Source organism: Pelodiscus sinensis, chromosome 2 (assembly GCF_052426305.1).
Source record: "Pelodiscus sinensis isolate ZL-2025 chromosome 2, ASM5242630v1, whole genome shotgun sequence".
Lineage (NCBI taxonomy): Eukaryota > Metazoa > Chordata > Testudines > Trionychidae > Pelodiscus > Pelodiscus sinensis.
Window position 1 is genome coordinate 184,542,248 of NC_143053.1, and position 27,989 is coordinate 184,570,236.

At 45.7% G+C, this 27,989-nt stretch overlaps 1 protein-coding gene across 4 annotated transcripts in view; it reads left to right on the forward strand.

Moving 5' to 3' along the window:
* Positions 1 to 27,989, forward strand: part of ZNRF2 (zinc and ring finger 2) — an 85,613-nt gene that overhangs the window by 25,801 nt on the left and 31,823 nt on the right. For 3 of the 4 annotated variants that reach the window (XR_012901924.2, XM_075921944.2, XM_075921945.2), the window contains one exon: positions 22,240 to 22,335. The exons of the other annotated variant lie outside the window; for it this stretch is intronic. Coding sequence is in view for 2 of the 3 variants with exons in the window: in XM_075921944.2 (XP_075778059.1) it covers positions 22,240 to 22,335 (96 nt within the window). In the remaining variant the exon portion in view is untranslated. The remainder of the gene's footprint in view (positions 1 to 22,239; positions 22,336 to 27,989) is intronic. 4 annotated transcript variants of the gene reach the window in all.

A 27,989-nucleotide genomic window follows, 5' to 3' on the forward strand; every position in this document is an offset into this window, starting at 1 on the left:
ATTATTGTGTGGATTGAAATGTTTTTTGCTACTACGCCTCTCCTTGAAATGCTGAAATGTCAAAATACAGTCAGTGTGCATTTGAGTGTAAATATATGTTCATGTTCACTTAAACAGTATACCGTGTGTGTGTGTGTGAATAAACTGTGTGTTTTACTCATCTGATTGTCATGATCCAGTTATTATGAGCAGGTAAACATAATTTCAAACCACAAAATACTCATGTCTAAGAAGAGAAACTTTAAAGTAATATCTCTAGAAAACTTCTCAGCAGTGTAGTTTAGCTGATAGACCTGTATCTAGTAGCCATATGCAGGGATGTATTTAATACTTTTGACTGTCTTGTCATTTGTAGTAATTTTGAATGTATCGATCAGAAAGTAATTTTTGTTTTAGCAAGGGCTTTAAACTCTGCTGGGATCTATGCAAAACACCTAGCACCAAAACTTGCTGAACGGTAATAATAAAAACCAATACATTATGCTGTGTATTCATCTTTTTATATTTGAAACATTGATTTTAAATTAGCTGTCTATCATAGCAAAAAAGCCTCCCATTTCCTTCTATAACATTAAAGAAAATTTGAACTGTTGTACAGTTAGCTGAAGGTTTTATTTATACAATTCAATAGGTACTATCGTTATTGAAGAAGGAAAACCAGAAATCTGTACTAACGGTCATACAATGTCAGTGATGCCATAATTGAGAGAATTTCTGTGAAATATTTTTTACGTTACATTTCTTGTTGAAGAGATTCTCTAATCCAAGCTGCATCTAGGATTTCTTCAGTCCTACTGAAAAGTATTTTATGTTCTTGTTCTTCTGAATGCTAATCTTTTTTCTCTGTTTCAAATAGACAGATACTTCTGGGTTTTTAAACATCTTTTGAATACAATTTTTCATTTTTAATATGAAAGCAATACTGTTCAAACACGTACATTCTGAATCCATTGCAGCAACTTATGCATGTTTCCTTGTGACACATTACAACTTACATTCCTTCAGTGTATTCTCCAGAATAGCATAAAAGTGATGTAAAAAGGATCTTTCTATATAACTGTTCATCTTGGATGTTGAGTTTTTGGAAAGCTAATTCTTTCTCCACAAACTTGTTTTTCATTACTTAAAAGATTGTACCGAGACTCCTTAATGAAATATTACTTGGCGTTCTTTGAACAACTATCTCAAGTTTGATGTAACTTTCATCACGATATGGTCGAATTGAAATCACATTGAAATCTGTAAATGCTCATGAGAGCCAAATGCATAAATCAGTACATTGTGTGCTGAAACTTCCTCTTGTTGCCCTTTGTCTTCCGATATTCTGTTGCTCCTCTTAAATTGTATACAGGCAGTCCCCGGGTTACGTACAAGATAGGGACTGTAGGTTTGTTCTTAAGTTGAATCTGTATGTAAGTCGGAACTGGCCAGTTCTGACTTACATACAGAATCAACTTAAGAACCCCAGGCCTCCCCAAGTCAGCTGCTGCTGAAACTGATCAGCAGCTGATTCCAGGAAGCCCGGGGCAGAGCAACTCTGCCTGGGGCTTCCTGTAGTCAGCGCTGGTCAGTTTCAGCAGAAGCTGACTTGGGGACGCCTGGGGCAGAGCAGCTGGGGTGCTACTGGACCAACCCAGCAGCACCCCATCTGCTCTGCCCCAGACGTCCTGATTCAGCCGCTGCTGAAACTGACCAGCAGCGGCTGAATCAGGACCTGGGGCAGAGCAGCTGGGGTGCTGCCGGGTTGGTCCAGTAGTGCCCACGGGCGCTGCAGGACCAATCGGCAGCGCCCCAGCTGCTCTGCCCCAGAGTCCAAAACAAAAGCCTGGTCTGCTGGGGGGGGGGGGGGAGCACACTAGCTGCGCCCCCTCCCCCCAGCAGACCAGGGACACGGGGAGCAGAGCCGCAGCGGCAGCGGGGTGCCGCGCCTCTGAGGCTTTGCTCTGGCAAAGCCTCTGAGGCGCGGGACCCCCCGCGGCTGCGGCTTCAGTCAGGGTGCCTGTGGTCTGCTGGGGACGGTCCCCAGCAGACCACAGGCACCCGGACTGAAGCCGCAGCCGCGGGGGGGTCCCGCGCCTCTGAGGCTTTGCTCTGGCAAAGCCTCAGAAGCGCGGGAACCTGCCCGCTGCTGCCGCTTGGGTCCCGGTGCCTGTGGTCTGCTGGGGACGGTCCCCAGCAGACCACAGGCACTGGGTCTCATGCGGCAGCAGCGGGGGTTCCCGCGCTTCTGAGGCTTTGCTCTGGCAAAGCCTCAGAAGCGCAGGAACCTGCCCGCTGCTGCCGCTTGGGTCCCGGTGCCTGTGGTCTGCTGGGGACGGTCCCCAGCAGACCACAGGCACCGGCACCCAAGTGGCAGCAGCAGCGGTTCCCGCGCTTCCGAGGCTTTGCTCTGGCAAAGCCTCAGAAGCGCGGGAACCCGCCCGGTGCCCCTGGTCTGCTGGAGACGGTCTCCAGCAGACCAGGGGCATCGGAGCAGCTTACGAACGGGGCTTTCTCGCCCCGACTTCCGGGGCGAGAAAGCTCCGTTCGTAAGTGCGGATCCGACGTAAGTCGGATCCGCGTAAGTCGGGGACTGCCTGTATTGTACAGGGTTTCTAAGACCTATATGGCACAATATACTTGAAATTCAGGAATATTTATACAATTATTAATTCATATGAGGATAATTTTATTCCTAGTCACGATAATAGAGAATTTACTGTCACACTGTGGTGTTTCTATTAGATTTGAATTTTTCCAGTAGTTTCACCCAATGAGTTGAAAGGGAAAGGCTTTATTGTGAGTGACATTGACTGTGCTTCTTAAAAAAGATCCATTGGGCAGCTGGATTCCTGTGAGCCAAAGATGATGGTGATGTAGAGATCTTCCAGCTTCAGGCCTTTCTTTTGACCTTGACATACTATCATTTCTCTGAAGGAGAGAAATACTTAACTCTTCTGGTCAATTTGAGCTGCATTATAGTGATTTAATTTGTAGGCTGATTCATATCCTCCAACTCCTCCCATGGCCGCTTTAAGAAATTAGTATTTTCTGAAGATGTTTAAAGAACAGCTGAATTGGAAAAACTGGAACAGGGAAAACTTCAGTGTGTAATATAGAAGTTGTCTGCTATTTCGCTCAGTTTCCATACTTTTTTGAAGTGTGACACTTTAATTATTAGCAAAATATTGCATAATTTGATCTGTCAAATAGACAAATTTAGAGTAGGCCCAAAATACGAAGATTACTTTTGAGGATTATAAATTAAGACTTGCTTTTAAAATATTAAAGGAATAAGTTGCAATATTTAGATATGTTGTATATAGAACAGTTAAGCTCTGGTGAGCAGACCACATAACTATTTACTTAACTTTGATCTAGATAGATATATTGCTTTGCCTTTCCTCCCAGATGTACTTCTTAATGTTGCGTTCTAATTTTTGTTGTTGATTGGTTTTCCTTTTTCTTTATCACTGCTACCTCTGTTCCTCCAGGAACCAATAGGTTATTGGTAAGTAGTTCAATTAAACCAGATTTTACAAAGTTTTGCCCTAGTGAGGAATTTCTATATTTTCCTTACTTTTTGGTGGAAACTTTGTAGACTACAGACAGTAGTCTGTTAACTGTGCCTTCTCAGGTCTCCATTATCGCCTTGTTTGTTTAGTAGAAAGATAATAGTATTCAAGCCTTCTGAGATACTTTGTCTTCTGCATTTGCATGCTGTCAAGTGGCATCCATTTCTGTGTGGTCCAGTATGATGCAGCTTTCTTCAGGAGCTTGCTCTTTTCTCTGGATTTTCTTAAATATGATGTCTGCCCCATTTGTTTTTGTTCATTATACATGTTTTGATCAGTCTGCTCATAAGATTCCTAAGCTTTTGAGAGGAAGTTTTACATATAAAAGACTTGCTAATTCTTGCTGTCACTCATGTCTTTTTGACTTTTCCATTAAGTAGCGTTAGCTCAGCATGGTGTTCTCGCTCTATCCACCTGTTGTCATGTATCATATAATCTTCATCCTATTCATCATTGTGTACAGTATTAAATCTTCAAGATATTTAAATCCATACTTTTTGATAAAACCAGAACTTTCTTCTTTGTGCTGTTGGAACAGTTCTTTCCACCATTTCTCTGAAACTACATGAAATAACATGACATTACATTTCAACTGATCTTTTTAAAACCCATGTAATTTTTGATGCTGCATTAACTTTACTTTAGGAAAAATTGATGTTAAACCTTTAAAAAAAAAACCATCTTGTTTCATTGACATGAAAATGAGCCATTGTTTTGCTTGGTGGTTGTTTTTATGCACATTTTGGTATGATGCCATTAAAGGGGTCAAACCTAGTCATTACCAGAATTTAAGGAAAGTTACAATTTGGCATAAGATACTTCAAGGCTGTATAATAGTTTTTTTAGATTGTAAATTTAGGATGATGCTGTTTTGTATAGGACTAAGCATGCTGTCTGTGATGATCATTTAACTTTTCTGTGCCTCAATGCATGCTTATTTATAAAGGGGAATAATTCCAACTTCACTAGGAGTGTAATCAGAATTTAAAATAAGAATCTTAAATAACTTTTCAAGGTACTATAATAGTGCAGTGGAGTAAACAAAATATTTTCAGCTACAAAAGGTATTTCAATCTCCTTTGGCTTTGTGCTAGATGGGACATTGCTAGTACATCCAAAACACTATATTGTTTATCTATTTAAATGTACTCTTTGATAATACTTAATGCTAACTCACATGCTGGTTACTGAAATACAGTTCACAATGTTAAGTATATTAAAACTGTTCTAACTCCTCTGCCTGTGGAGCCATGTAGGAGTTCAGTTATAAAACAGCATTGCATTGCTAAGACTGTCTAGTTTGACGTTGCAATAGCATAACAATAGTAACTATGCTCTCAAATCTTCCATTTCTCCAGATATTTTTTTCTTTTCTGTTACCTTGTATGAATTAGATTTGTTTAACAGTATATCTTTCCATAAAAATATTTTATAGGTAAGAATAATAGTTGCTTGGACCTTAATCTTCATTTAGCTTTCTAAGAGGATTGAAAATTATATAAATTATAAAACAGTATGTAAAAGTATATTTAATTGAAAACACTGTAGTTTCAAGTTGGAAGGTGTTTGAAAACCAGCCTTGTGTGCTGCCTTAGTTTCTTTAGGAGTCTCTCCATTTCAGGCCCCTTCTCCTGGGGATCCTAGTAGGGATGTGAAAAGTTAACCACTTAATTGGTAAGCACCCTATACAGGAAATGCTTACTAGTTCCCTTTAACCAGAAACTGGTAGGGGCTGGAGCAGCTGCCCGCTATTGTGGCCAGGGGACTGCTTCTGTATTTGGAGCAGCCTCTGTCCATGGGGAGCCTGGGTCCACTGCAGGCAAGGGCTGTTCCGCCAGTGGCTGGGAGCTGGCAACAGCTCCAGCTCCCATTTGTGGGCTAGGAGCCGAGAGAGCCAGCCCAGCACGGGTGTTGGAACAGGAGCTTCTCGGGTTGGGAGTTGCTCCGGCTGGACTGGAGCGGTCCCCAGCCCAGATCCTGCTTAGTTGCTTAACTGGTTAAACCAGGGGTGAGGAATCTTTTTTTGGGTCGGGGGCTGCTGACCCACAGAAAAATTCGTTGGGAGGCTGCACACAAGTGAGAAGCAGGAAAAAATACCCCTCACTAAGATGGCCCCTAAGAAGGAAAAAGACATTCCCCTCATACACCAGATCCTTAGGGGGCCCAAGCTAGTAGATTCTGTGTGCTCCAGCCCCTTGGGGTGATGTCAGGGGGACTGGAGCACCCCCCCTGTACAGAGGGGGAGCCCTGATCCTTGGGGGCTGGATCCAGGCAAGCTGGGGGCCTAGATCTGGCCCCCAAAGCTCAGGGCTCCCACTCAGCATTGAGAACCCACGCTGGTGCTCCAGTCCTCCCATCCACCTGTGGGGTTGGAGCCCACAAAATCTACTAGCCTGGGCTCCCCTAGGCTCTGGTGTATGAGGGAAATGCGGGGAGTATCTTTCTCCTTCTCACTTGAGGGCCTGTCCGAGAGTCCACAGTTTTTTTTTTTTCCCCCTTTCTTCTCACTTGTGTGTTGCCCCTGACTGATTTTTCTGTGGGTCAGCAGGCCCCAACTCACAAAAAAGGTTCCCCACTCCTGTTCTAGTAGTTATTTTTCAAGTGGATGCTTGGGGCCTGAGTGCCTACAGTTTTTTCCAGAAAGTGTGAACTTTGGCAATTCTCCCCTCCTTCAGCGCACTTGCCTCTCCGATAGTGCTCCTCGATCTGTTCTCTATTGCCTGATGTCCTGATGCTCATAATTGCTAGGCAATCTGCCTCTGTTACCCTGGGACGCAGTAACGATTAATTTTAAAACCTAATTTGGACGCGCTCTAACTTGAGATGATGTTAAATGTCCCAAGTCCCAGAAGAGAGCTCGCCTGAGGCCGATTACTCGAGGCCGTATCTATCACTGGCACGGATTTTCCCAGAAATAAGACACAAGAGACTTAATTTGGGGCCCAACCATATATTGTAAAATTTGAAATACACAACAGCAGGTAATAACTTCCTAAACAGTTCCCTCCCTATCCCTGAAAATTAAGAAGATAGAAAAGATCCCTAGATACACAAGGTATATACTTTACAATCACATGGCATAGACAGATGAGGAGCTCATGACCTCAATACCGCAGCTAATTGCAAGCCTTGGCAGAGGAACTGTGAGGAGTCCCACGATGACACTGGACCAAGCCCTCTGGATTATGGTAGGCAGGCTGTAGATTATCCGTCGAAGGCCTTGCGCTCTCCGAATATAATCCGTGGGGAACCAATTGGTCTTCAGATCCAGGAATACTCCACAGGTCACCAAAGCCCCCAAAATACCCACCACTCTCACACTAACACATGACTGTCTACACTCACACTCTTTCACTCTCTCACACACTGACAAGGAAAACTTCTACGGAACCAAAAGAAAAATGGATCTGGATCAAAAATCAAGGTAGTCGCTCTCAGGTGGAGTGAAGAATCCAGAACCCGAACTCCTGTTTAGCCAAGGTATATAAACTCTCTGAGGCGGGAAAACCTCACGGGTGCCGGGTGCACAATCTTGCGGGTGGTGTGCATAGATTTTGAGCCGTGTGCAAAGCCATTTGGTGCTGAGTGCAAAGCTGTTTGGGGCTGAGTGCAAAGCATTAGTGCCGTGTGCAGTGGGCAAAAAGGCAGGAAGCCTCTATCTAGTCCCGTTCCTTAGTCCGAATTAACTACTAGTTCTAATACCTTTAGTTAGAACCAATATCTCAGTTCAATATAGTCAGCACTCATAACTCACAAGTTTCTTTCACATAACCTTATAACTCTCAACTGCAAACTGAGGTAACACCTTGGACCCCTCCATCCTGACCCCACTAGAAGCTTCCCCCCTTACTTTCACCTATATTATGGAATACACAGCAAGCAGCAGCAATTGTTGGAATATTGCGTTCTCTGAGGACTAACCTAGTCAATAAATGACGAAAGCATCCTTTTAAATGTCCAAAGGCATATTTTGCCACCATTCTGCACTTGCTCAGCCTATAGTTGAACTGTTCCTTACTCCACTCCAGGCTGTTTATGTACAGCATCATGAGTCACAGCAGCAAGGTGTAGGCTGGGTCATCAACGATAACTATTGGCATTTCAGTGTCTTCAGTTGTAATTTTCCTGTCTGGGAAGAAAGTTCTATCTTTCAGAATTCTGAAGAGACTGGGGTTCCTAAAGATTGATACAACATGCAACTTTCCCAACCATCCTACGTTGTTGGTGAAACAGCCTTTGTGATCCACCAGTACCTGCACAGTGATCAAGATGTACCCCTTGGACTTTATGTACTCTTTGGCAAGGTGGTCTAGTACTCTTTGGCAAGGTAGTCTATCGCCCCATCACAGGGAACCTTGCTGTGGCAAAGCCATCCACTATGTCATGCACATTCCCAAGAATCACTATCCTTCTTAGCAGAAGGGTATTTATTGTCCTGGCTATTGGATCACAACAGCCCCCACTGTAGATTTACCCCCTCTCAATTGATTCCCAACTGACTGGTAGCTCTCTGGTGTTGCAAGCTTCCACAGGGCAATTGCCTCTCGCTTCTCAGCTGCCAGAGCAGGTCTCATTCTGGTATTGCTGCACTTCAGGGTGCGGGAAAGCAATTCATAAAGTTCTATGAAAGTGGCCTTATGCATGCAAAAGTTTCACAGCCACCGGTCATTGCCCCATAGCTGCATAACGATGCAGTTCCATCAATCAGTGCTTGTCTCATGGGACCAGAATTGGTGTTCCACTATGTCAACAGGGTCAACTGCAACCAGCATATGCTAATTGCTCTGTTGGGTTCCTGCATCTCTGTTCATGGCCTTTTCACATTCATTCTTGTGCTGGCAGCTCCTGGCTAAACTGCAAATTGCAGCATAATGTGCAAAGTGTTAGCAATGCTTGCCAGAGTAGTTTGAAACTGAGTGGGGTCCATGCTTGCTGTGTTGCGACATCTTCATGGATAACCAGGGAAAAAAGGGTTTGAAAAGATTGTTTGGCCTTGCTTTCAAGTAGGGAGGGAGGGGGGAGTATGGGAGATTGACAACATGTACCCAGAATCGCTCGATGCAATGTTTTTGTCCCATCAGGCACTGGGCACCTAACCCAGACTGCAAATGGATGGCAGGAACTGAGAGTTGTCTACCCACATTGCGTTGCTATTACAATCAAAGTTAGCCACGCTACTGGGGACACACTTTGTCAATCTTGTGCTCAAAGAGGACATGCCAACTTTGACTTTGAAAATTTGGATGCTAAAAAGTCAACCTTAATATATTCAACCTACAGTCATAGTGTAGACATACCCTCAGTTGAAACCAGAGGAGGGGTGGCAAATGAGAACCATAGAGAGTTAGAATTGCTAGACTTAATAATGTGGGGTCCAACTGGTAAGATTTTTTTTTGACGGGGGTATGCAAATGATGATGATCAGATATGCATGACATAGCATTCTTTGCATAAAATCTTGAGATTTCTAAATGTAGACTTAAGTATGCAGCACCACCAACTAGTGCAAGAATTAACTCTGTTTACCACACAAAATACACTAGTGCCCCAAGCCATAGCCTGTCCCTTTGAAACCTATTGGTGGGGCCCAAAAAACATAGGCTGGGTTCATATCTGGCTGTATGTTTGTGGATATGGTGCAGGGATAAAGCAAAATTTAGGCCACCTTTCTGCCACTTAATTCAGTGGCCAAACTGGCCTCTTGGTGCAAGTTAAAGCTGTCACTGTGGTTTGGGCATGTCCTCGCTAATCTCTTTTCCACTCCCTGAGCGGGAAAGGTAGTCCTCATTAGTGCTTTTATACCAATAGTGGATTCCTCTCAAGTGTACTACCCAGATGTACTTTTGAGACAATTTTAAGGCCTCTTTGTTGCTATGAGCCGAGGATCTGTAGTACTTTGCCTACTATACCCATTGTCAATTCATGATCTATTTCATTTTATTGAGAGGCATAAAATAAAGGGGAAAACTAGCACATCAGCACAAAAATCTATCTAATGGAAGACTAAGCATCATCTGGACATATTGCAGTTCCTAGAAAACTTGTAATTATTTTTTGCTATGGAACCTTGGCATGATCTTCCATAATTCGTTTCCTCTCCCTCCCTTCTGAAATCTAAGGAGATTATTCACTTTCAACTGTTAAACCTTTATTGATCTTTCTGTCTGCTGCTATGTCTTCTATATGGGTTAGGGAGTTGGAAGCACAAGGGGACAGAAAACTGGCAACATCTTTTAGGTGGGGATTCCTCTAATTATTGAGGAGTCCCAGGAGGTATAGTGCTAGGTTATCCTCTTCCACACCCTATGCAGTTTTGATGTAGGGGATGTGACAGGACCATGTGGTACTTTGGCAATCCCCAGGCAGTAGATGACCCACTGGCATCATAATATTTCTTTTTTACCCCCTTATGACTTTTTTAAAGAATAACTACAAACTCAACTTTGTGTTTTAACTGTGGTCTGATAGCAATTTAAATACATTTGTAACCACTTTTAGCTTAGATGAGTGAAGGTTACTGGGGTGTAATTAGAAATCTTGCTAAAAGGATATATTTTCAGAGATAATAAAAGTTTGAAGATGTTCAGCTCAGTGTGTGTTTAGTGATGAGTTTGTACCCTCTCTCCCCTTCCATTTTATTTATTTTGGATTTTGAGGGTGGGGTGGTGAATTTATTTATCCAAATGGTTTTGTTGCAGCAGCTTTCACTGAAAATCAGTTTTAGTTTACAAAATAGCTGACTAGGGCAAAGTAGTCAAGTGACTTGCCCATGGTGTCTGTCTCAGGAAAAAAAAATTAGTTCCTTTGATGCTCCTAGTTCCCTATCCTTTTAATAACAGCTGGTCTACTCTATAATTAAATATTAATTCATTACACTCAAGAAGAATTTGGCTTGTACATAAATACAGTAGACCTTACCTGGATGATCTTTATACATGTCACTTTTTATTTGTTGTCATGATTCCAGATTGTATGCATCTTTTAATTCTCTCAATGCTGAAGAACAAGCACGAGTATGATCTGTCTATAGCAGTTTTTAAGAACTTTTTATTATAAGAATATACAAATATGTAATGCTAACTTTACTCAGTTTTTAAAAGGTTGTTGAAAACCAAAGTTAGCATTGTATCTGAGTCATATCAGAGGAGCATGCAATTTGTATAAGTATTTTTGTGTTGATTTTTTTTTCATATTTTCAAACTGGTGTGAGTTCTGTGTTCTGCCAGAAACTTGCTCTGTTATCGGTGTATTCTGTTCAGGCTGAGTCTAAGGATGTAAACGGTTAACCATTTAACCAGCTGCCTGGTAAGTATTAGGCTTATTGGAATGCTTACTGGGTAGCCGGTTGGACATCCAGTTGCACCAAGCTGGAGCAGCCCTGGCTGAGTCCAGTCAGTCATGTGGGGAAGGCAGGCAGGATCATGTATACGTTGGCCCTCCTGGCCCTGGTTACACTGGAGTGGCCTGTGTGGGCCAGCAGGATTGCAGCCTGAGCAGACAGGCACCCGGCTGTGCTAGTGCCAGTCACCATGACCTTGGCCCCGGCCACACTGGGGCAGCCAGTTGGGGCTTCAGCCCTAGTTGCGCTGGAGCAGCCTGCACTGGTGGGCCAGCAGGATCTTGACTGCGCTGACAGGACCTCAGGCCCTGCCACACCAGTAGAACCCTGGCGCCAGCTACACTTGAGCAGCACACGTGGCCAGAAAAAACCCGTGGCCTAACCAGAGCAGGGTGGGTGGGGCCCTGGCACATTGGTGTAGCCCAGGCCAATGGGACGCTAGCACAGGAGCGGCCTGGGCAGGCGGGCTGTCAGGATCCTGGCCCAGGCAGCCAGCAGGACCCTGGCCCCTCTGACACTGCCTGGGAAGGCATGTGGGAACCTAGCCCTGGCTACCATCTGTTGTCCTAATTTTATCTGTTTAACCAGTTAATTACTTTAATGGTTATTTTCATTCCTAGCTGAGCCACAATGTCCTTTGTGGCTCTTCTGGATTTGTTCATGGCCTTTTGGCCAGTGTTAGCATGACTAACTAAACATTTTACCACTATTTTATTCAGATTTCTTTAATATCTCTTGATGTAAATTTGTTGTACCTTTCACTGTGCTGAGTGAAAGTTGTATGTTCTCCTTCCTTCTCTTCCCCCATACTCTCACAAAAATAGGTATATGGCAGGTTGCTACCTGGAGCTGAGGTGCCCCTTAGCTTTACTCTAACACTGTATTGCTGTGGCAAGCTGTATACCGCTCTTGGTCCTACATTACCACCAGCATTTGCTCAGACAGCAGCACACTCAGGCCACTTCCTGAACTAACAATAGAGAGGCAACAGTCAGGACACTCCCAGCTTCTCAGCCTACAACCCAAGTGCTGTACTGTCCTGCCCTAGTCAAAACCCTAACCCAGTGGTCCCCAACCTTTTGGGGCTGCTGGGCACCTGGGGGCAGGGCTGCTCACAGGCTGGGCGCCCGGGGGAGGGGCCACGCACACGCCTGGGAGTGAGGCCACCCATATGCTGCATGCCTGGAGCTGGTGCCACCCGTGCGCCGCACTCCCGGGGCTGGCGCCGCAACTGTGCTGCACGCCCATGGGTGGAGCTGCCCTTACGCTGCATGCCCAGGGCCGGAACAGCCCATGTCCTGCGCGCCCGGGGATGGGGCAGCCACCGCCCATGTGCTGTGTGCCCGGAGCTGGCGCCTGTGCCAAGCGCCCAGGAGCCAGCAGCGCCCATGCGCCGCGTGCCCGGTGGCGGGGCCGCCCATGTGCTGCGCGCCCGGTGGCGGGGCTGTCCATGTTCTGTGTGCCCAGGGCTGCTGCTGCCAATGTGCCCAGGGGCTGGCTCCACCCATGTGCCGTGTGCCTGGGGGGTGGGTCTGGCCCTGATCACTTGGTGGGCGCACAGAAATGGCTCGGCGGGTGCCATGGCGCCCGCGGGCACCGTGTTGGGGACCACTGCAAAACCAGTATGGGAGGGGCGGGGCGTGAATTATGATAAACTCATTGTGGGGAAGAACATGCAGCAAGTTTGTGTTAACCAAGCTGAGATGTTTCCCCAGACACCTAACTCAAAGGCACACTGGTTTAGATAAAAGTTAACTTGATTTTTCATGTTAAGTCATTTAGTGGTCATAGACTGATAAAAGCAGATTTAGCAAATAAAGCTGCAAACTAAGCCTAAAATATTAGATAAATTGGATATGGATTAGCAATTTCTCAGCTTAGGTGATGATACAAGCAGTCCACCAGGCTCCTATACACAGGCCTAAAATCCTTTTAGCATGGGACCAGCACTTCCCTCAGGTTAGTCTTTTGTTTCTCGGGTATCTCACACCACACCTTATGTAACCTTAACACGTGGGAGAACTCTGTCACAAAATACAGGTGTCCAAAAATGGTATTTCTGTATCATGTGGTTTGGTCACATGCTTTTGCTGAGTCATAGCAGTCGTCATTTACAGGCCAGTTGAAATGTTTGTAGCAGGGGTGGGGAACCTTTTTTCGGATGGGACTGCTGACCCACAGAGAAATTAGTTGGGGGGGCCACACACAAGTGAGAAGCACAACCCCCATCCAACCCCCCCCTTACATATGGGCCCCTCTACTGAGAGAGAAATACACTCTACACATTTGCCTCACAGTAGATTTTGTGCTCCAGCCTCAGGGGCAAGATCCCAGCAAGCCCAGAGCTGCATCCTGAGGTTCCCCACCGTGGTTTACAAAGAAGACGAAGTCATTTCATAGCCCATTATCTTTGTTTATGAGCCATTAGCACTGTGTAGCTTCATTGTTATACTTGAAAGGCTAAGTTGTGGATGTTTCCAGAGTAAGCACATTTGAAATATAGATCTATAGTCAATATTCATAACTTCAGATAGAAAAATAATAAATGCATAAAATGGATAATCATATTCACCAAATCAAGCTTTCCACAGATACACAGCTCGTTTTGTACAAGTTGCATCATAATTGTCAGTCATACCCCCATGGTGAATATGGGGTGTACACATGGTATTCCAGAGAAAATATTGTGTTCCCAAAAAGTATGCGGGGTCCAAGATTTTTCATAGTTTCAAATCCCTACTTCAAATGGAAAGGTTAATGGGTGATGCTTACTGTTTCTGGTTTACCTGTAGGGGCTAGAGCAGGCCCCCCTCCTTCCCCGGTGAGGGGGGGCAGACCGCCACAAACATTAGCTGCTCCAGGCATCTGGAGCAGCCCCTATCCATGGCGGAGGACCACAGGCAGGGGCTGCTCCAGGCCGGCCACAGTGGGGTGGCGGGATGCTCCAGCCCAGGTAGGCTGGAGTCCCCTCCCCCCCTTAATTGGTTAACCAATTACATGGGATTTTACATCCCTAGTAATAGCTGTCAAAATGTACCTACAGAGCTGTGTAAGGGTGACATTGTCTGAATGTGTGAATAGTCATCAGAGATTGGGGGGGGGAAGCTGCATATCCAAGAAATCAAAGATGCTTCTTTTAGTCTGTTCTGTCTGCTTAAACTGATCTTCATTGTTTTGTGTCTTGCTCTAGTACTTTTCCAGAATCATGCTTTGTTTTACATAATTATATCAATAGAATATTAACCTTTCAAAATTGCATTGTATGGGGTTGAATATTTGGATGAGGACCCATTGGTGTTTTTCGTTCTGAGACTTGTGTATGTGTTGGTCTAACATTAACTGCTTATGTTAGGCAATTTGGTACCATTTTCTGCTTTGCTGAATTAATTCCTGAAATGGAAGGAGGATCTCCTTGTGTCTGACAATGGTCTCTCCATTGTATTGGGCGGAAGGGACATCCTGGGACTCATACTGCAGTGACTTGGCTTCAATACCTAACTCCTACAGAGTTTCTGTGTATTATCCTAGCAAGTTGCCTAGTGTGGAGGTGATACTTTCTCACCTCATAGGGATGTTGTAAAGATACACTGGTTAAAGATTGAGATCCTCAGTATGTTGAAGGGGATAGCTTACGTGTCTACACAAATATGTATAGTTAGGGGGAAAAAGGCTTTTTTTTCTAACTTGCTTAGAGGTATCTAGTTACTTTAAAAAAAAATCAGTTGTATCCCTTTCTGTAACCCTCTTAATAGATTTTTTTTGTGTGGTTACTGCAGGACAGCTGTATATACTCTCAATGAATTTGATATCACTTCAGCTGATTTCTGACCCTTTTTTGTTGCCCTAATGCATCTGCATGTACATTAACAGTTTATCTATGAAACACAAAGGACTTGACTATATTTGAGAACAGATCAGTTTGAATGATCTGTTGGTTGCTTCACTGACAATGACTTTAGGCACCTGAAACTTTCTTACCGAATTGGTTATTGGAATGTTTACTTGTGCTGGTGACAAAAAGCAAACATTGACATAAATGCTGGGGATGTTAGAAAGCGGTTATTTTAATAACAGTGTAACTGCTAAATTTCTTAGTGGTTACATGGTTACTTAGTGCACCCCTAGGGGGTGGGGCTGATAGCCTGTGCACTCCTGGCTCCTGGCCCCACTTCTGGGGACCCCCTGCGATCCCGCGCTGCTGCCTCTCTGCAGGCTGGGACTGAGGGAGGGATGTTTGTTATGGTTAGCTGGGACGTTAACCAATTAGTAGTTGCTTGTTGGTTAACCGGTTACCCAGGTAACCAGTAACAGCCCTACTTGCAATAGCACAGTAGATCTTTTGTTCTCTCAGAGTTAAAGGTTGTGAATCCTTGAACCTTTCTCAGTACTACTTCTACCACCCCCCCCCCTTCCCCCCCCCCCACTCTTTTTTGTTTAGTACATTCAGTACTATTCGAACTCTGGTTGTTCGTGAAACAAGTACAGTAGAAACTCCGTTACGAACATCTCCAAAATAGAGGCTGTTCATAACTGAACAAAATGTCATGGTCTTTCAAAAGTTTAGATCTGAACATTGATGTAATGCAGCTTTGAAACTTTATTATGCAAAAGAAAATGCTGCTTTTGACTATCTTAACTGAAATGAAACAAGCACAGAAATAGTTTATCTTATCAAATCTTTTTTAAACTTTCCCTTTATTTTTAATAGTACTGTGTTTAAATGTAAAGTATACTGTGTGTTTTCTTGTCTCTGCTACTGCCTGATTATGTATTTCTGGTTCCAAATGAGGTATGTGGTTGACACCACGCAGGCTCCACATAGCTTTCCCTGGCTCTCGAAGGGGGCAGGGCTGGCTCTTCGTTTTTTGTTGCCCCAAGCAAAAATGCCCCCCCCTCCCCCCGGCTTGGCCTGCTGCTGCAGGACAGGCACTGAGGAGGAAAGTGCTCCTTTCACCTTGCGACTCTTTGACTCTCATCACACCTTCCAGCCAAATCCAGCCTACGTCCTGTCTCCCCTCCACACACATCCCCCTCTCCCGCCGCTCACCGAACCCAGTTTCCACCTTCTCTCCCCTCACAGGCAAACCCAACCAGACCCAGTCCGTCCCCCCCTTATCTCCCCCACCTAATCCACCCTGCACCCTCTCTTCCCTCCCAGCTAAACCCGATCTCCCCCCCCCCCCCGGACCCAGTCTGCTCCCTTCTCCCACTTCCCCCCACTGACCGAACTCCATCTCCCTTCCCTCTCCCCGCCAAACCCTTGTGTCCCCTCCCCACAGCACGCACAGAAACATGGGAGTGCCCTGGGGGAGGGGTGAAAGTGGGGGGGTCCCCCTCCTTCCCTTGCTCTGCAGCTGTAAACACTGTTCCCCGGTGTGAAGGGGGCGCCGCGGCCTCCCCTCCTCTGCACAAGGAGAGAGAGGAGCCAGGGCTCGCCTTCAGCCACTGCAAGGGACTCTGTGGCCAGCAGCTCCTGGGAGTGCTGTGGAAGTGCAGAGGGGCCAGTGTGGTAGCACGGCTGGCTGGCTGGCTGCCCTGGGCAAACACCTGGGAGCAGGAGAGAGGCAGGGCGCTGGGTGGGGCACTGGCTGCGTGCCAGGGTCCAAGCTCCTTGCGGAGCAGGGGGAGGATCTCCCCACAGACGATCCCCGGGAGCTGCCTCCCCTTGAGCTCCTTTCCCCCCCACACACACCTTTCCCCTCCCGACAGCTGGCAAAAACCAAACCCACAGTCTTGTGCCGCTGCCACCCAAGTTCCCAGCAGCGGGTGCGACCTGGCTCTGCTTTCCTGGCCCAACCCCCAGCAGAGGGGATGGGTAGGGGGAGCTGCTGCCTCACCCCTCGGCATGGTTCCCAGTGGCCACAGGCTTTGCGTGCCCCACTGAACTCGCTGTCCCAGCCCCCACGCTTCTCCGTGTCCACAGAGCAGCAAGCCTGTATGGGGCGCTTGTCAGGAGCAGCTCTCCCCTCCCCCCTCCCATTCTCCCAGCTATAGGCTGGGCCCCACTAACCTCTGAGCTCTCTGCGGGCTGGGGGGCGGGTCACTCGCCGATTCCCAAAGTGCCACTGCTCTTGGGCTTGACACCTCAGCAGGAGAGGGGCCGAGCGGGTTTTGGCCTGGGTGGGTTGCGGGTGGTGGAGAACCGGCGGGGTGCTGCATTGGAGGGGAGAGAGCTAGAGTGGGGAGGGGGGCGAGGTCTGGCCAGTTCAGGGCTTGGGGCCGGGGCTGCTTCTGCAATCGGAGGGGGAACTAGGGGTTCCCTCCATGCCCCGTACTGAGGCGCGGACCCTTCTTCCCAGGTGTCCGCGTGGGGCAGCAAGAGTGTGCGCTCCCCCTGCAGGCCGCTGGTTCCACTGCCCCGCCCGTTGCCCTGGGTGGCCACAGGGCGTGCCCGTGTGGGGTGGTGAGGCTGGCCAGAATGCCGCCCCTGGCCACATGTCGCCCCAAGCACCTGCTTGGTTTGCTGGTGCCTAGAGCCGGCCCTGATAAGGTGGCGGCTACCTTGTGGAGCCTCAGACCACTCCTTGTGTGGAGACCTGCAAATCTACAGATATCTGCGTCCACGGATAATTTTTTAAGATCTGATGTTGATACTAGGGACCTGATAGTGTAACTGTGTACACTGTTAATGAGTCTTGGCTCATCAGTTAACCTTCACAGTTACACACAGGCTCCTGGTATGCCCAGGAAGCCGGCTCCTCCCTCCTCCGCATTGTTGCCTCTGTATCAGAGGTAGCAGTACAGGGGGATGAGTGTGTGGTGAGTGTCCCACATGTAACCGTATACCAGTTACATGTTTAAGTAAATGCATTTTAACATCCCTAGCTGATACAGATTTTTTTGTTATCTGAACAGAACTCTATAATTCTGTAAGGCAATTTTTCAGTAATTTTCTATGATACTTCAGTATTCTTATGTCTTATTTGTAGGCAAGAAGTTTTTAAGTGAGTTGAAACCTGGGGATATGGGGAAGACAGATTCCTGAAAGGGGCATAGTAGTCTGAAAAAGGTCTAGAAAACAGACCATTTCAGTTTGGGTAGTGGCTGAAGAGATTTGCTCAGTACATATTTATCAGTTACTTGGTAATGAGCACTTAGTCTTGTGTGAAATCACTAGATTGCAAGGACTTCACATGATCACTTTCTTAAAGCTGTTCAGTCTTTGTTCTGAACTCATCATACCCATCAACCATCACTTCTGTGTCTTCTGTTTTAATCTCTGCCTCCTTTTATCTTGCACCAAAATTTATAGTTTCCTGGAGATTAACAGTGGAAAGAAATCCATTGCACAATATTGGAAGTAAATATTCTTTGAAATTTGACTCCACTTCTGTATAGTGTTTTAACAGATCAAAGCTTGTAGGAATAATTAGCTTGAAAATGTGACATCAAGTCATTTGTTATTCTTGACTGACTTTTCTGCATTATCAATGGTTTAGTTCTTCTGATAGAAATAGGAGCATGACTGTGGGAAAACACTATGAAAAGTCTGTGATCAGCCCTTCATAAGAATGGTCACATTGGGTCAGACGAAATGTACATCTAGCCCAGTATCCAGTGCTAGAGGTTTCAGAGGGAATAAACAATAGGGCAGTTTATCAAAGTATCATAGAATCATAGAATCATAGAACTGGAAGAGACCTCAGAAGGTCATCAAGTCCAGCCCCCTGCTCTAGGCAGGACCAATTCCAACTAAATCAACCCGGCCAGGGCTTTGTCAAGCCGAGACTTAAACACTTCTAGGGATGGTGACTCCACTACTTCCCTAGGTAACCCATTCCAGTGCTTCACCACCCTCCTAGTGAAATAGTTTTTCCTAATATCTAACCTGGACCTCTCCCACCACAACTTGAGACCATTGCTCCTTGTTCTGCCATCTGTCACTACTGAGAACAGCCTCTCTCCATCCTCTTTGGAACCATCCCCTCTTGTTCAGTTGCAGCTTCTGGCAGTAAGTGCTTTAGGGACATCCAGAGCACAGGGTTGCTTCTCTGACCCTCTTGCCTAATAGCCATTGATGGACCTATCCTCTAAACTTATCTGAGTCTTTTTTTTTTTAAACTCAGATATACGTCTGGGCTTCACCGCATCCCCTGGCAGTGAGTTCCACAGGTTGTGAACTGTATGAAGAAGTACTTGTTTTTGTTTGTTTTAAACCTGCTGCCTATTGATTCCGTTGGTTTGACTAGTTTCTTGTTTAAATGGGGGGTAAATCACACTTCCGTATTTACATTCTCTGTACCATTTATGATGTTATAGAACTCTATCATACTCTCCCCTCAGTTGTCTTTTTTTATTTCTAAGCTCAACAATCCCATGTTCAGCTGGCCATGGAGATGGGAGACTCTGTATCTAACTGTATGAAGCCACTTACATAATTGTTCTCCGTGTTAATTTTTTTTCATTACCTTCCTATTTCTCTTATGCTATTAGCTGAGGATGACTGGTGAAGGCTCACTTTGAATGTTGTTTTAGGTTCACATATTTTTGCTGTACGTTCAGTGATTCTACTGATTAACAAGCTGTTAGTCCTTAAGATGAGATTTTTCTTTAAGACAGCTTATGCAAACCAAATATATTGATCAAAAGAAAAGTTTGATACTTAAAATTTCCTTGGGATGTGCGTTCCGAGACCTGAGCAGCCAATCTTATTCTTTAATTAGACAACCAAAAAGAGCTAGATTGATTCATGGAGATTAGGTCCATTCATGACTGTTAGCCAGGATGGTTAGGAATGGTGTCTCTAGTCTGGAAATGGATGACAGGAGAGGAATCACATGATGATTACCTGTTGTGTTCCCTCCCTCTGGGGCATCTGGTATTGGGCACTGTTGGCAGACAGGATACTGGGCTAGATGGACCTTTGGTCTGACCCATTATGGCTGTTCTTATGTTATGACCATTGTCGTGAGTGATTCCAGATATTACAGCATTAAGCAAACTGTCATGCATCATTATGACATTGCATCAGAATCCAGACTGACTAATTCTCCCTTACCTCAAATCACTTCGGGTTCTGATCTTCCAAGTTATGCAGGGTCATACCTGGTTAGTATTTCAATTAGAGAAGTCAAATTAAAACTCTGCTGCAGGAAATAATATTAGTGATTCAGTAAGTGAGCTGATATTTAACATTAAACCTGTGTCCAGGATGTGGTATTAGAAGATGCATTAGTGTTGAAACTGCAGTCTAGTATTTGTTTGTGGTAACTGAAGGTTCCACAGCATTTTTGAAAGTGAAGATGTTAATTAGGAGCTCCTGTCCAAATTCAGATTTTTAGTGACTATATTCTTTCTACCTTTTAATTTTCACCACTCAAAGGTGCCTTTTATGAGGCACTAGGAGGGCATTAACCCCCCTCCCAAGTTTGAATCCCTGATGTTCATACTAAAGGTTTGCTTAAAGGCCATATCCTAACTTCAGAGGTAGTTCTTAAATGCAACTGAGTTTGACTGCTTGCAGCTTTGCCTTTGGGGCAGGGATTTTGTTATAAAAAGATGGAGGCAGGGTGATTAAGAATAACAAAAGGCCAAAGGCTGAACATTCAAGCAATTGAAGGATTGTTGGATCACCAGGAAACTTTTTTGCTGGATAATCCACTTAAGATAGTGGGAGTGGGGGTGGGAGGAAGAATAGGACTGAGTATTGTGCTGCAGGGATCTGTATTTGGATCGCTGCTGTTAAATTTTTCATAAATGTTCTTGAAAAAGGGGTAAACAGTGACGAATCCAAAGATGACTGCCAAGAGTTACAAAGGGACCTCACAAAACTAGGTTATTGGGCAACACAAGGGCAGATGGAATTAAGTGTTAAGTGCAAAGTAATGCACACAGGGAAAATATAATCCTAACTATACATACAAAATGATGGGGTCTAAAATAGCTGTTTCTACTGAAGAAAAATCTTGGAATCCTTGTGGGTAGTTCCCTGAAAACATCTGCTTAATGTGTAGTGGCAGTCTAAAAACTAAAAAGCTAACAGAATATTGGGAATGATTAATAAACGAATAGCTAAGACAAAATACCATATTGCCTCTATAGAAAGTCATTGTATGCCCACATCTTGAATACTGTATGCAGATCTAGTCACTCCATCTAAAAAAAGGATATATTGTGTTTGGAAAAGGTACAGAAAGGGCAACAAAAATTATTGGGGGGGAAGGAACATTTTTTTATCGGAGGAGAGATTAATAAGACTTGGACTTTTCTGCTTAGAAAAGAAATTATTAAAGGGTGGGGGGATGTGCTAGATGTCTAGAAAATCATGAATGAAGTGGAAAGACAGAATAAGGAAATGCTATTAATTCCTTCACTAACATAACACAAGAAGCTGACCCCAGTTAAATTTATAGGCAGCATATTTAAAACAAACAAAATAGGTGACAGGGGATAGACCCTGATGATTGCCTCTTCAGTTCATCCCTTCTGAAGTACTTGGCATTAGCCATTGTTGGAAGACAGGACACAGGGCTAGATACTTGGTTTTATTCAGTATGGCCATTCTGATGTTATTGTATAGAGCTGAAATGTATCTGCCCTTCCAGAGCTGAGAGCGAACCCAGGAGTCCTGACGGTGTCTCTATCCACAGAGTTAGTAACAGAGTAAGAATATATATTAAAATTTTAAGGCTAACCAGTGTCCGTTAAGAGACTTGCCACAAGATGTCAGAATATGCTAGTGTTAGAGCTGAGTGGATCTAATAGTTATTTAATTTTCGTTCTTTCATGTAGGAATTAGATACAGTGCTCCTGTCAGCTAACTGCTAAGTTGTCTGCCAAAAAAGTAGAGAGTTTCCAATGCATTCGTGGTTAGCCCCTGAATAGAGATGAGGAGTGGGGTTGGGTGGGTGGATGGGGTTGGTTCCCCCATCCCCATTTGGTGGTTGGCTAGTACTGAGCATGCTCAGTAACACTGCTGAAGCCTCTGTCCTCGAGCCACTCCTCCTCAAGCTCTCACTCTCTTCGACCCCGCACATCACAGAATGCACAGGTTGCTCCCCCCACCAAAATCTGAAATGGCACTCCTGCCATCCCTTGAATGTTTTCTCTGAAGATGGAATTTTGTGCCTGCAGCATTTGCAGTTGCAAAGCATGCATGAAGTAAGAGAAGGATATTATAGGGTCAATTTCAATGAGTGCAAAACTGTCTCTTCCAAAAGGAGTGAACACCCATGTTCTTTCAGATCCAGGGAACTATATAAATGTAAGACATTTATGGATTCAATATAAATAAAAAGCTACTTGTTCACATGTTTCAAAGTGTGTAAAATTTGTATCCAGTGCAAATATACAGCTTTCTATCAGAATGGTTCCTGTGATCAGTATCTCTGTGTTTTTTTTTAATAGGGTTCAAGTGCCCTGTATGTTCAAAGTTTGTATCTTCAGATGAAATGGATTTGCATCTTGTGATGTGTTTGACAAAGCCAAGGATAACCTACAATGGTAAGTAATATTTATTTTTCATTTTAACTGGGATAAACATTCTTTTAGCTGTTGAGAAGCTCCTCTGGTCTCCTATGTGGGTCTATATATGTTAACTAGCAGACTTACCTGGTGTTGCCTGGATCCTTTGGACAGGGCCTTGGGGATGATGAGGGTGTGGGGATGGAGGACGCTGGGGATCAGGGGCCTGTTCTTCCCCTCCCTCATCCACCCAGGCCACCCCCTAGCCTGCCCAAGGCCTGATCTTCCTCTCTTCTCCTTTCTGCAGGCTACCCCCCAACCTGCTTGAAACCTGTTCTTCCCCCTAGCTGCTAGGGCCTGTTCTACTCACACAGATACCCGCCTCCCTCCCTGGTCTGACTGCCACCAGTGGACACTGCAGGATGGCTCTCCTCTGCGGGCTCACTGCCTCCCAGTCGGGACACACTTATATCGCGTCCCTCCTGAAGCAGCCCCTCCTTTAGCATGTTATCTTCTGTCTGGCAAAGTAGCGAAGACACCCACCCAAGTCATCTGAAAAGGGTAGGAAGGAACATTATTTCCACAGTGAACACAGGTCTAGGTCACCTTCCCCAGACCTAGGAAAACTGATCCATAGGCCTTACCTTACTTTTTTTTAATCAATGATTGTTTTAAATTTTCATCTAAATCAGACTGTCTACCTGCCAGTCTTTTCCCAAGCCCCATTCCATCCAGGTGGAATTTGCACACCTTTGATTCAAATAGTGCTTTTTTATATTATCTTGATTGGAAAAATGCCAGTCAACACTCTCATCCAAAACTAAGAAATAGTATGGAGTTTCAGATCTACCACCCAGTTTGGCAGTGGTATCCTATTATCATTGTGATGGCGAGTCAGGGTTCCCCCGATCATGCAGCCCTATAGCAGCAAGAACAGACTCTGCCAGCCAGTAGAATAGAGAGGATTTATTGCTTTTCCAGGATACAGCTCAGCCTAGATGTGACGTGGCTACAAGAGTCTGGGCCAGGATGCCTCAGACCCCTTTAGTTGGGGTGCCTCGGCCCTTAGACTCCCAGCCCCCTTCCTTAGTCTGTCTCCTTCATGATTCCAGCCAGAAACTGACTCTTCCCCCAGCACTGATTTCCTTTGTTCCATCCCTTCCCTTAACCGGTAGGACCAGTTCGGTCAGTCATGGGGGTCCTCAAGGTGCCCCCCGCTGGGCAGTGTTTAGACAGAGGCCAGTATGGGTCACCCACAGCCCAAGCATAGCAACCAGCAAGGTACTGACACTACATCACAATCATTATTTAAATAAGACTTCAAACACCCACTTTCTGATTGAGGTGACTAGTTGATAGTCATCAGAAGTGGAATACATGTCAACAGTCATTGGAAGAAGAAATAAGATTCTTATCTTTATGGTAACTGTAATGCTTCAGGATGTGTTGTCCACATGGATTTTGCAGCCTGTCTTCCTTCTCCATTATGAAGAGCCCTATATTTTATCTGGATTCTGTATTGGCAAAGTCACTTAGGGGTGTCTGTGCCTGCCTCTGCCCAGGCCCTCACCTGGAGATTTGTGAGGACATCTGGCGCACCAACGCAGTGAATGGACACTGCTGACCTAAACAATCTGATCTTGCATGTGTGGGTCACATGTGTGACAAATGGAATCCATGTGGATAACACAATTTGAAACAGTTCCTGTAAGTTAAGAACTGTAATAGTAGTATTAATAAACTGTTTCTTAAGTCTGACCACATCCGTTAGAGGTTTTAATATGATCGAGTAGCTTCACACATATCATTGCAGATCAGTGACTCAATTCACTTTTGTCTTTTCTATGTCTTAAACATCACTTCCCTTGTTTCCTCTAGTCTTCTACAATCCAGGGGAGGGCTTCCTTAGTTGCTTGTTAACTACAGAGCAGGCAGTTTGTTAAAAGATGGTTGGCAGAGGCCCTTTATCCCATTGTCGACCTGGGAATTAACTTGTTTCATGCCTGCCCTGCCTTTCCCTCCCTCACCTCCCATCATGCCAGGGAATCATTTAGAATCTAGAATAGTGGTCTTGAACCTTTTTACAGCCAAGATCACTTTTTAAATGTCAGGGCAAGCCAAGATCTACCCCATCAAGGCCTCAGTCCAGATTAACTTTTCTAGGTTTCCAGGGTTAGTGGATTTTGTGGGCCCCTATACACTCTGAGGTGGGGCCAAAAATGAAGGATCCAATATGTGGGACAGGGCTGCCAGTGAGTGGGATAGGAATATGGGGGGGAGGGGGAGGAGGAGGAATTGCAGAATCTGGTTGGAAAGTGGAATATAGGAGCAAGCTGGGGGTAGGTGTCTGGCCAGGAAGGAGGGGGCAGGAGCAGGGTGCTAGTGGGTGTCTGGCCTAGAGGCAGGAGCAGGATGCTGGTGGGGGTCTGGCCAGGGGGAGTTGGCAAGGTACTGGTGGGGTGTCTGGCCAAGTGAAAGGGGGCAAGGGTAGCTCGGCCAGTACCTTGGGGTCTCCAGGGATGAAGCTCTCTGGGGCAGGATCTATGGGCAGGGCTGGACAAAGCGCACATGTGGCTCTTTAAAAAAAAAAAAAAAAAAAAAAAATCCAGCCACTCTGGATCCTGCACCACCTCTTAACACTCCCCAGCCTCCACCTCCCCAGAGCATGGGGAAGGAAGGGACTACAAGAAAGTGCGCGAGCTATTGTGGGCAGGGGATGAGCACGCGCTTTCTTGTCTTGCCTTTCTGCCCCGTGCTGCCTACTTTCCTTCCTGCAGCATCCGGGGGAAGTCCTGAGGCTCCGTGACACATGCAGCTCCAGATCTGCTGCGAAGCCACAGGACCTCACGCTGCAGGAAGCCAGGGCTAGCTCTTTTTTTTTTTTTTTTTTGCAGGAGGCAGTAAGTTATAGTGCCAGCATGGGCTCCTCATTTTGGGGGTGGTAGGAAGCAAGGGAGGCTGGGAACACTGCCTCTCAATCGAGTTGATTGTGATCTGCTGGTTGGTGACCATGGGTCTAGAACTATAGCAAAGAAATGGGGTGGGAGGGGCTCTGAAGGTAGGGTCCTTCATGATATTTTTGAAAACTGGAAAATTCCAAGTGTAGCCTAGTGTGGCGTGGGCTTTTTCATATGATTAGATATTGAGGCAGCTAAAAAAAAATCTCTCCTGCTTCATATTTACATTTGATCATGAATCCTTTCCTATCTTATCTGGACAGCATTCTCTCCTCCGCCCTCCCATTTTGAGATATGCATTTTCAGTTAAAAATAAAAAGAGGAAAATAAAAAGAACAAAGATCTTTCATCTACGTTCCTCGGCACTACAGAATTATAGTATCCCCTCCCCCTCGGGCATGCCCAGCTTTCTCAGCTCCAAGAGGTGCCACTCCTGCATATCACTCTTTTGGAGCTAAGAGCTGGTAGGACTGCCTGTTCACACTTTCTGCTTTTCATCAAGAGCACCCACATGAAGGTCATAATGAACTTAATATGATCTGTATGTTTTACAAAAATAACCAAGGTGGCATCAATCCCCCACTCCTACCCCAGCAATGAAGCACTCAGACTTTGAATTTGGTACATTTTTCACAATGTGCTCATCTCAACTGTGTCTTTGATCAGTCTTTTGTTTATAGTTCATATTAATAGCTCTGGTTGGATTTCAGATATATTTAGTTCATTGTTGGAAGAGTGGAGAAATCAGCACTTTGTTTTATTGCATTGCACTTGGTTTCATTCATGCTCCCCACTGTTGCAACTTTTCTAGGATATATTCTGCCTGTAGGTGCAGTGGTGCGGTAAAGCTGGTTTGACTTTGAAAGCACAATTGTACCAAAATCAACAATCAGTTATTCAAGGTACCTGGACTAGGGATGTTAAATTGCATTTAACAAGCTAATCGAGTACTTGATAGAATTTCCATTGACTACTTGATTAGTCGATAAGGAGGGAAGCTGCAGTGGGGTTAGTTCCTGGGCCCCAGGAGCTAACCCTGCTGTGGCTCTGCCGTTTAAATGTATTGAGAGCTGCTAGGCTCTTAATGCATTTAAAAAGCAGAGGCACTGCGTCTGGGACCAGGCGTGAGCTGGGAATCAGCTGATATCCCGCTCACACCTGGTCCCCCCAGCTGCATCCCTGATCCCCCACAGAGATGGTGCTGGGGAGAATTGGCTTTTAAGCCAGCTACCCCCAGCACCAGTTTGCCCCCCCCCCCCCCCTCCACACACACACTGCCTCTTTCTGATAGAGGCAGTGATGGTGGAGGGGAAGCAACTAGTTGAGTCACTACTCTACTACCCAATAAGCATAAGTTTATCAGGTAGTTGACTAGTCGCTTACATCCCTAACCTGAACTGGTATAATGTTGGAAGCAAGCTTATGATGATGACTTACTGAAGTCAGCAATCATGCACATGTGGAATTTAGTTGCTCAAAAAGCAACAATCACATTAGGCTGAATTGCATTTATCTAAGTTCTATAATATAGTAAATATTCGTACATAAGACACATTCCTTCTTTGCAGGATGTGTGCCATGATCAGGGGTCGACAAATTATGGAAAACCCTACTAGCCAGACAAAAAAGGGACTTGCCACCCTCCCCCACAAAAAGTGTTTTTTATGGCATAAATTCCTAATAACAGTAATTACTAATAAGTTATTAATAAATATCACCCGGGTTATTAATAAATATCTTATAAACCTCTACCTTTTCTCTCTGCTGCCATGCCTCTTCCCCTTCCTCCATCAGCTCCCCTGGTACCTGCTGCCCCCCAACTCCTCACCCTCTGCTGTCCTGACTCCTGCCCTTCTCACTGTCGTCAGCCTTCCTGAGACCTGCCCCCCTCCACCAGCCCTTCTCTCCGCCCTGTACCCACTCTTCCAGTAGCCCCACTCTGATCGTGTGAGCTACCCCTCCTCATCCCCTCTCCTAAAACATCCCTCTACACACCTGCCCTGCCTCTCTCCTCTGGTGCTGGTCCCTCCCCTGCAGGTGTCTGCCCTTCTGCTTCACCCCCAGAATCCCTTGGCACCTGCACCCTCCTCGTGCCTCCCCCTTCCCTCACTGCCCCCTTTGCTCTCTTTTTCCTTGATACCCACCCCCTCACTACCCTCTGCCCCCGTTCCCTTCATGTCCCTGTGCCCTAACAGATGCCTTGCTCCATCCCTGCCTTCCTCATGCCCACCCCTTCTTTCAAGCCTTCTCCCAGCACCTCCCCCTCTAGCCCCCAGTGCCCTTACCCTCTTCTCTGCCAGCATCACCCTGTCCCCCTCCCCCCCCCCACTGACACCTCCCCTCCTGCCCTTTTCCTCACTGTCTGCACTTGGCCCCCTGGCATTTGTCTCACCTGCACCCCTGTCCCTTGGTGCCTTCCTTCTTCCTTCTTCTTCACTCAGCACAAGCCCCTTCCTCATATTTTTCCCCTCCCCAGGGGCCAGCTCTAGGTCTTTTGCTGCCCCAAGCAAAACATTCCCCTCCCCCTCCCCCCCAACCTCCTTGTTGTTGTCTTTTACACGTTTGCATTTTGTAACGGGTTTTTTTTTTTTTTTTTTGTCCCGGCATTTTAGCCCTATAAACAACAAATAGCATTTTCATTTTTTTCCCATAAAGGCAAAGGCGCTTCAAGTGACCTCCCCCTTTCACTCGCTGCTGGGTCACAGCAGCCTTTTCCCTGCGCTGTCCAGCCCCTCC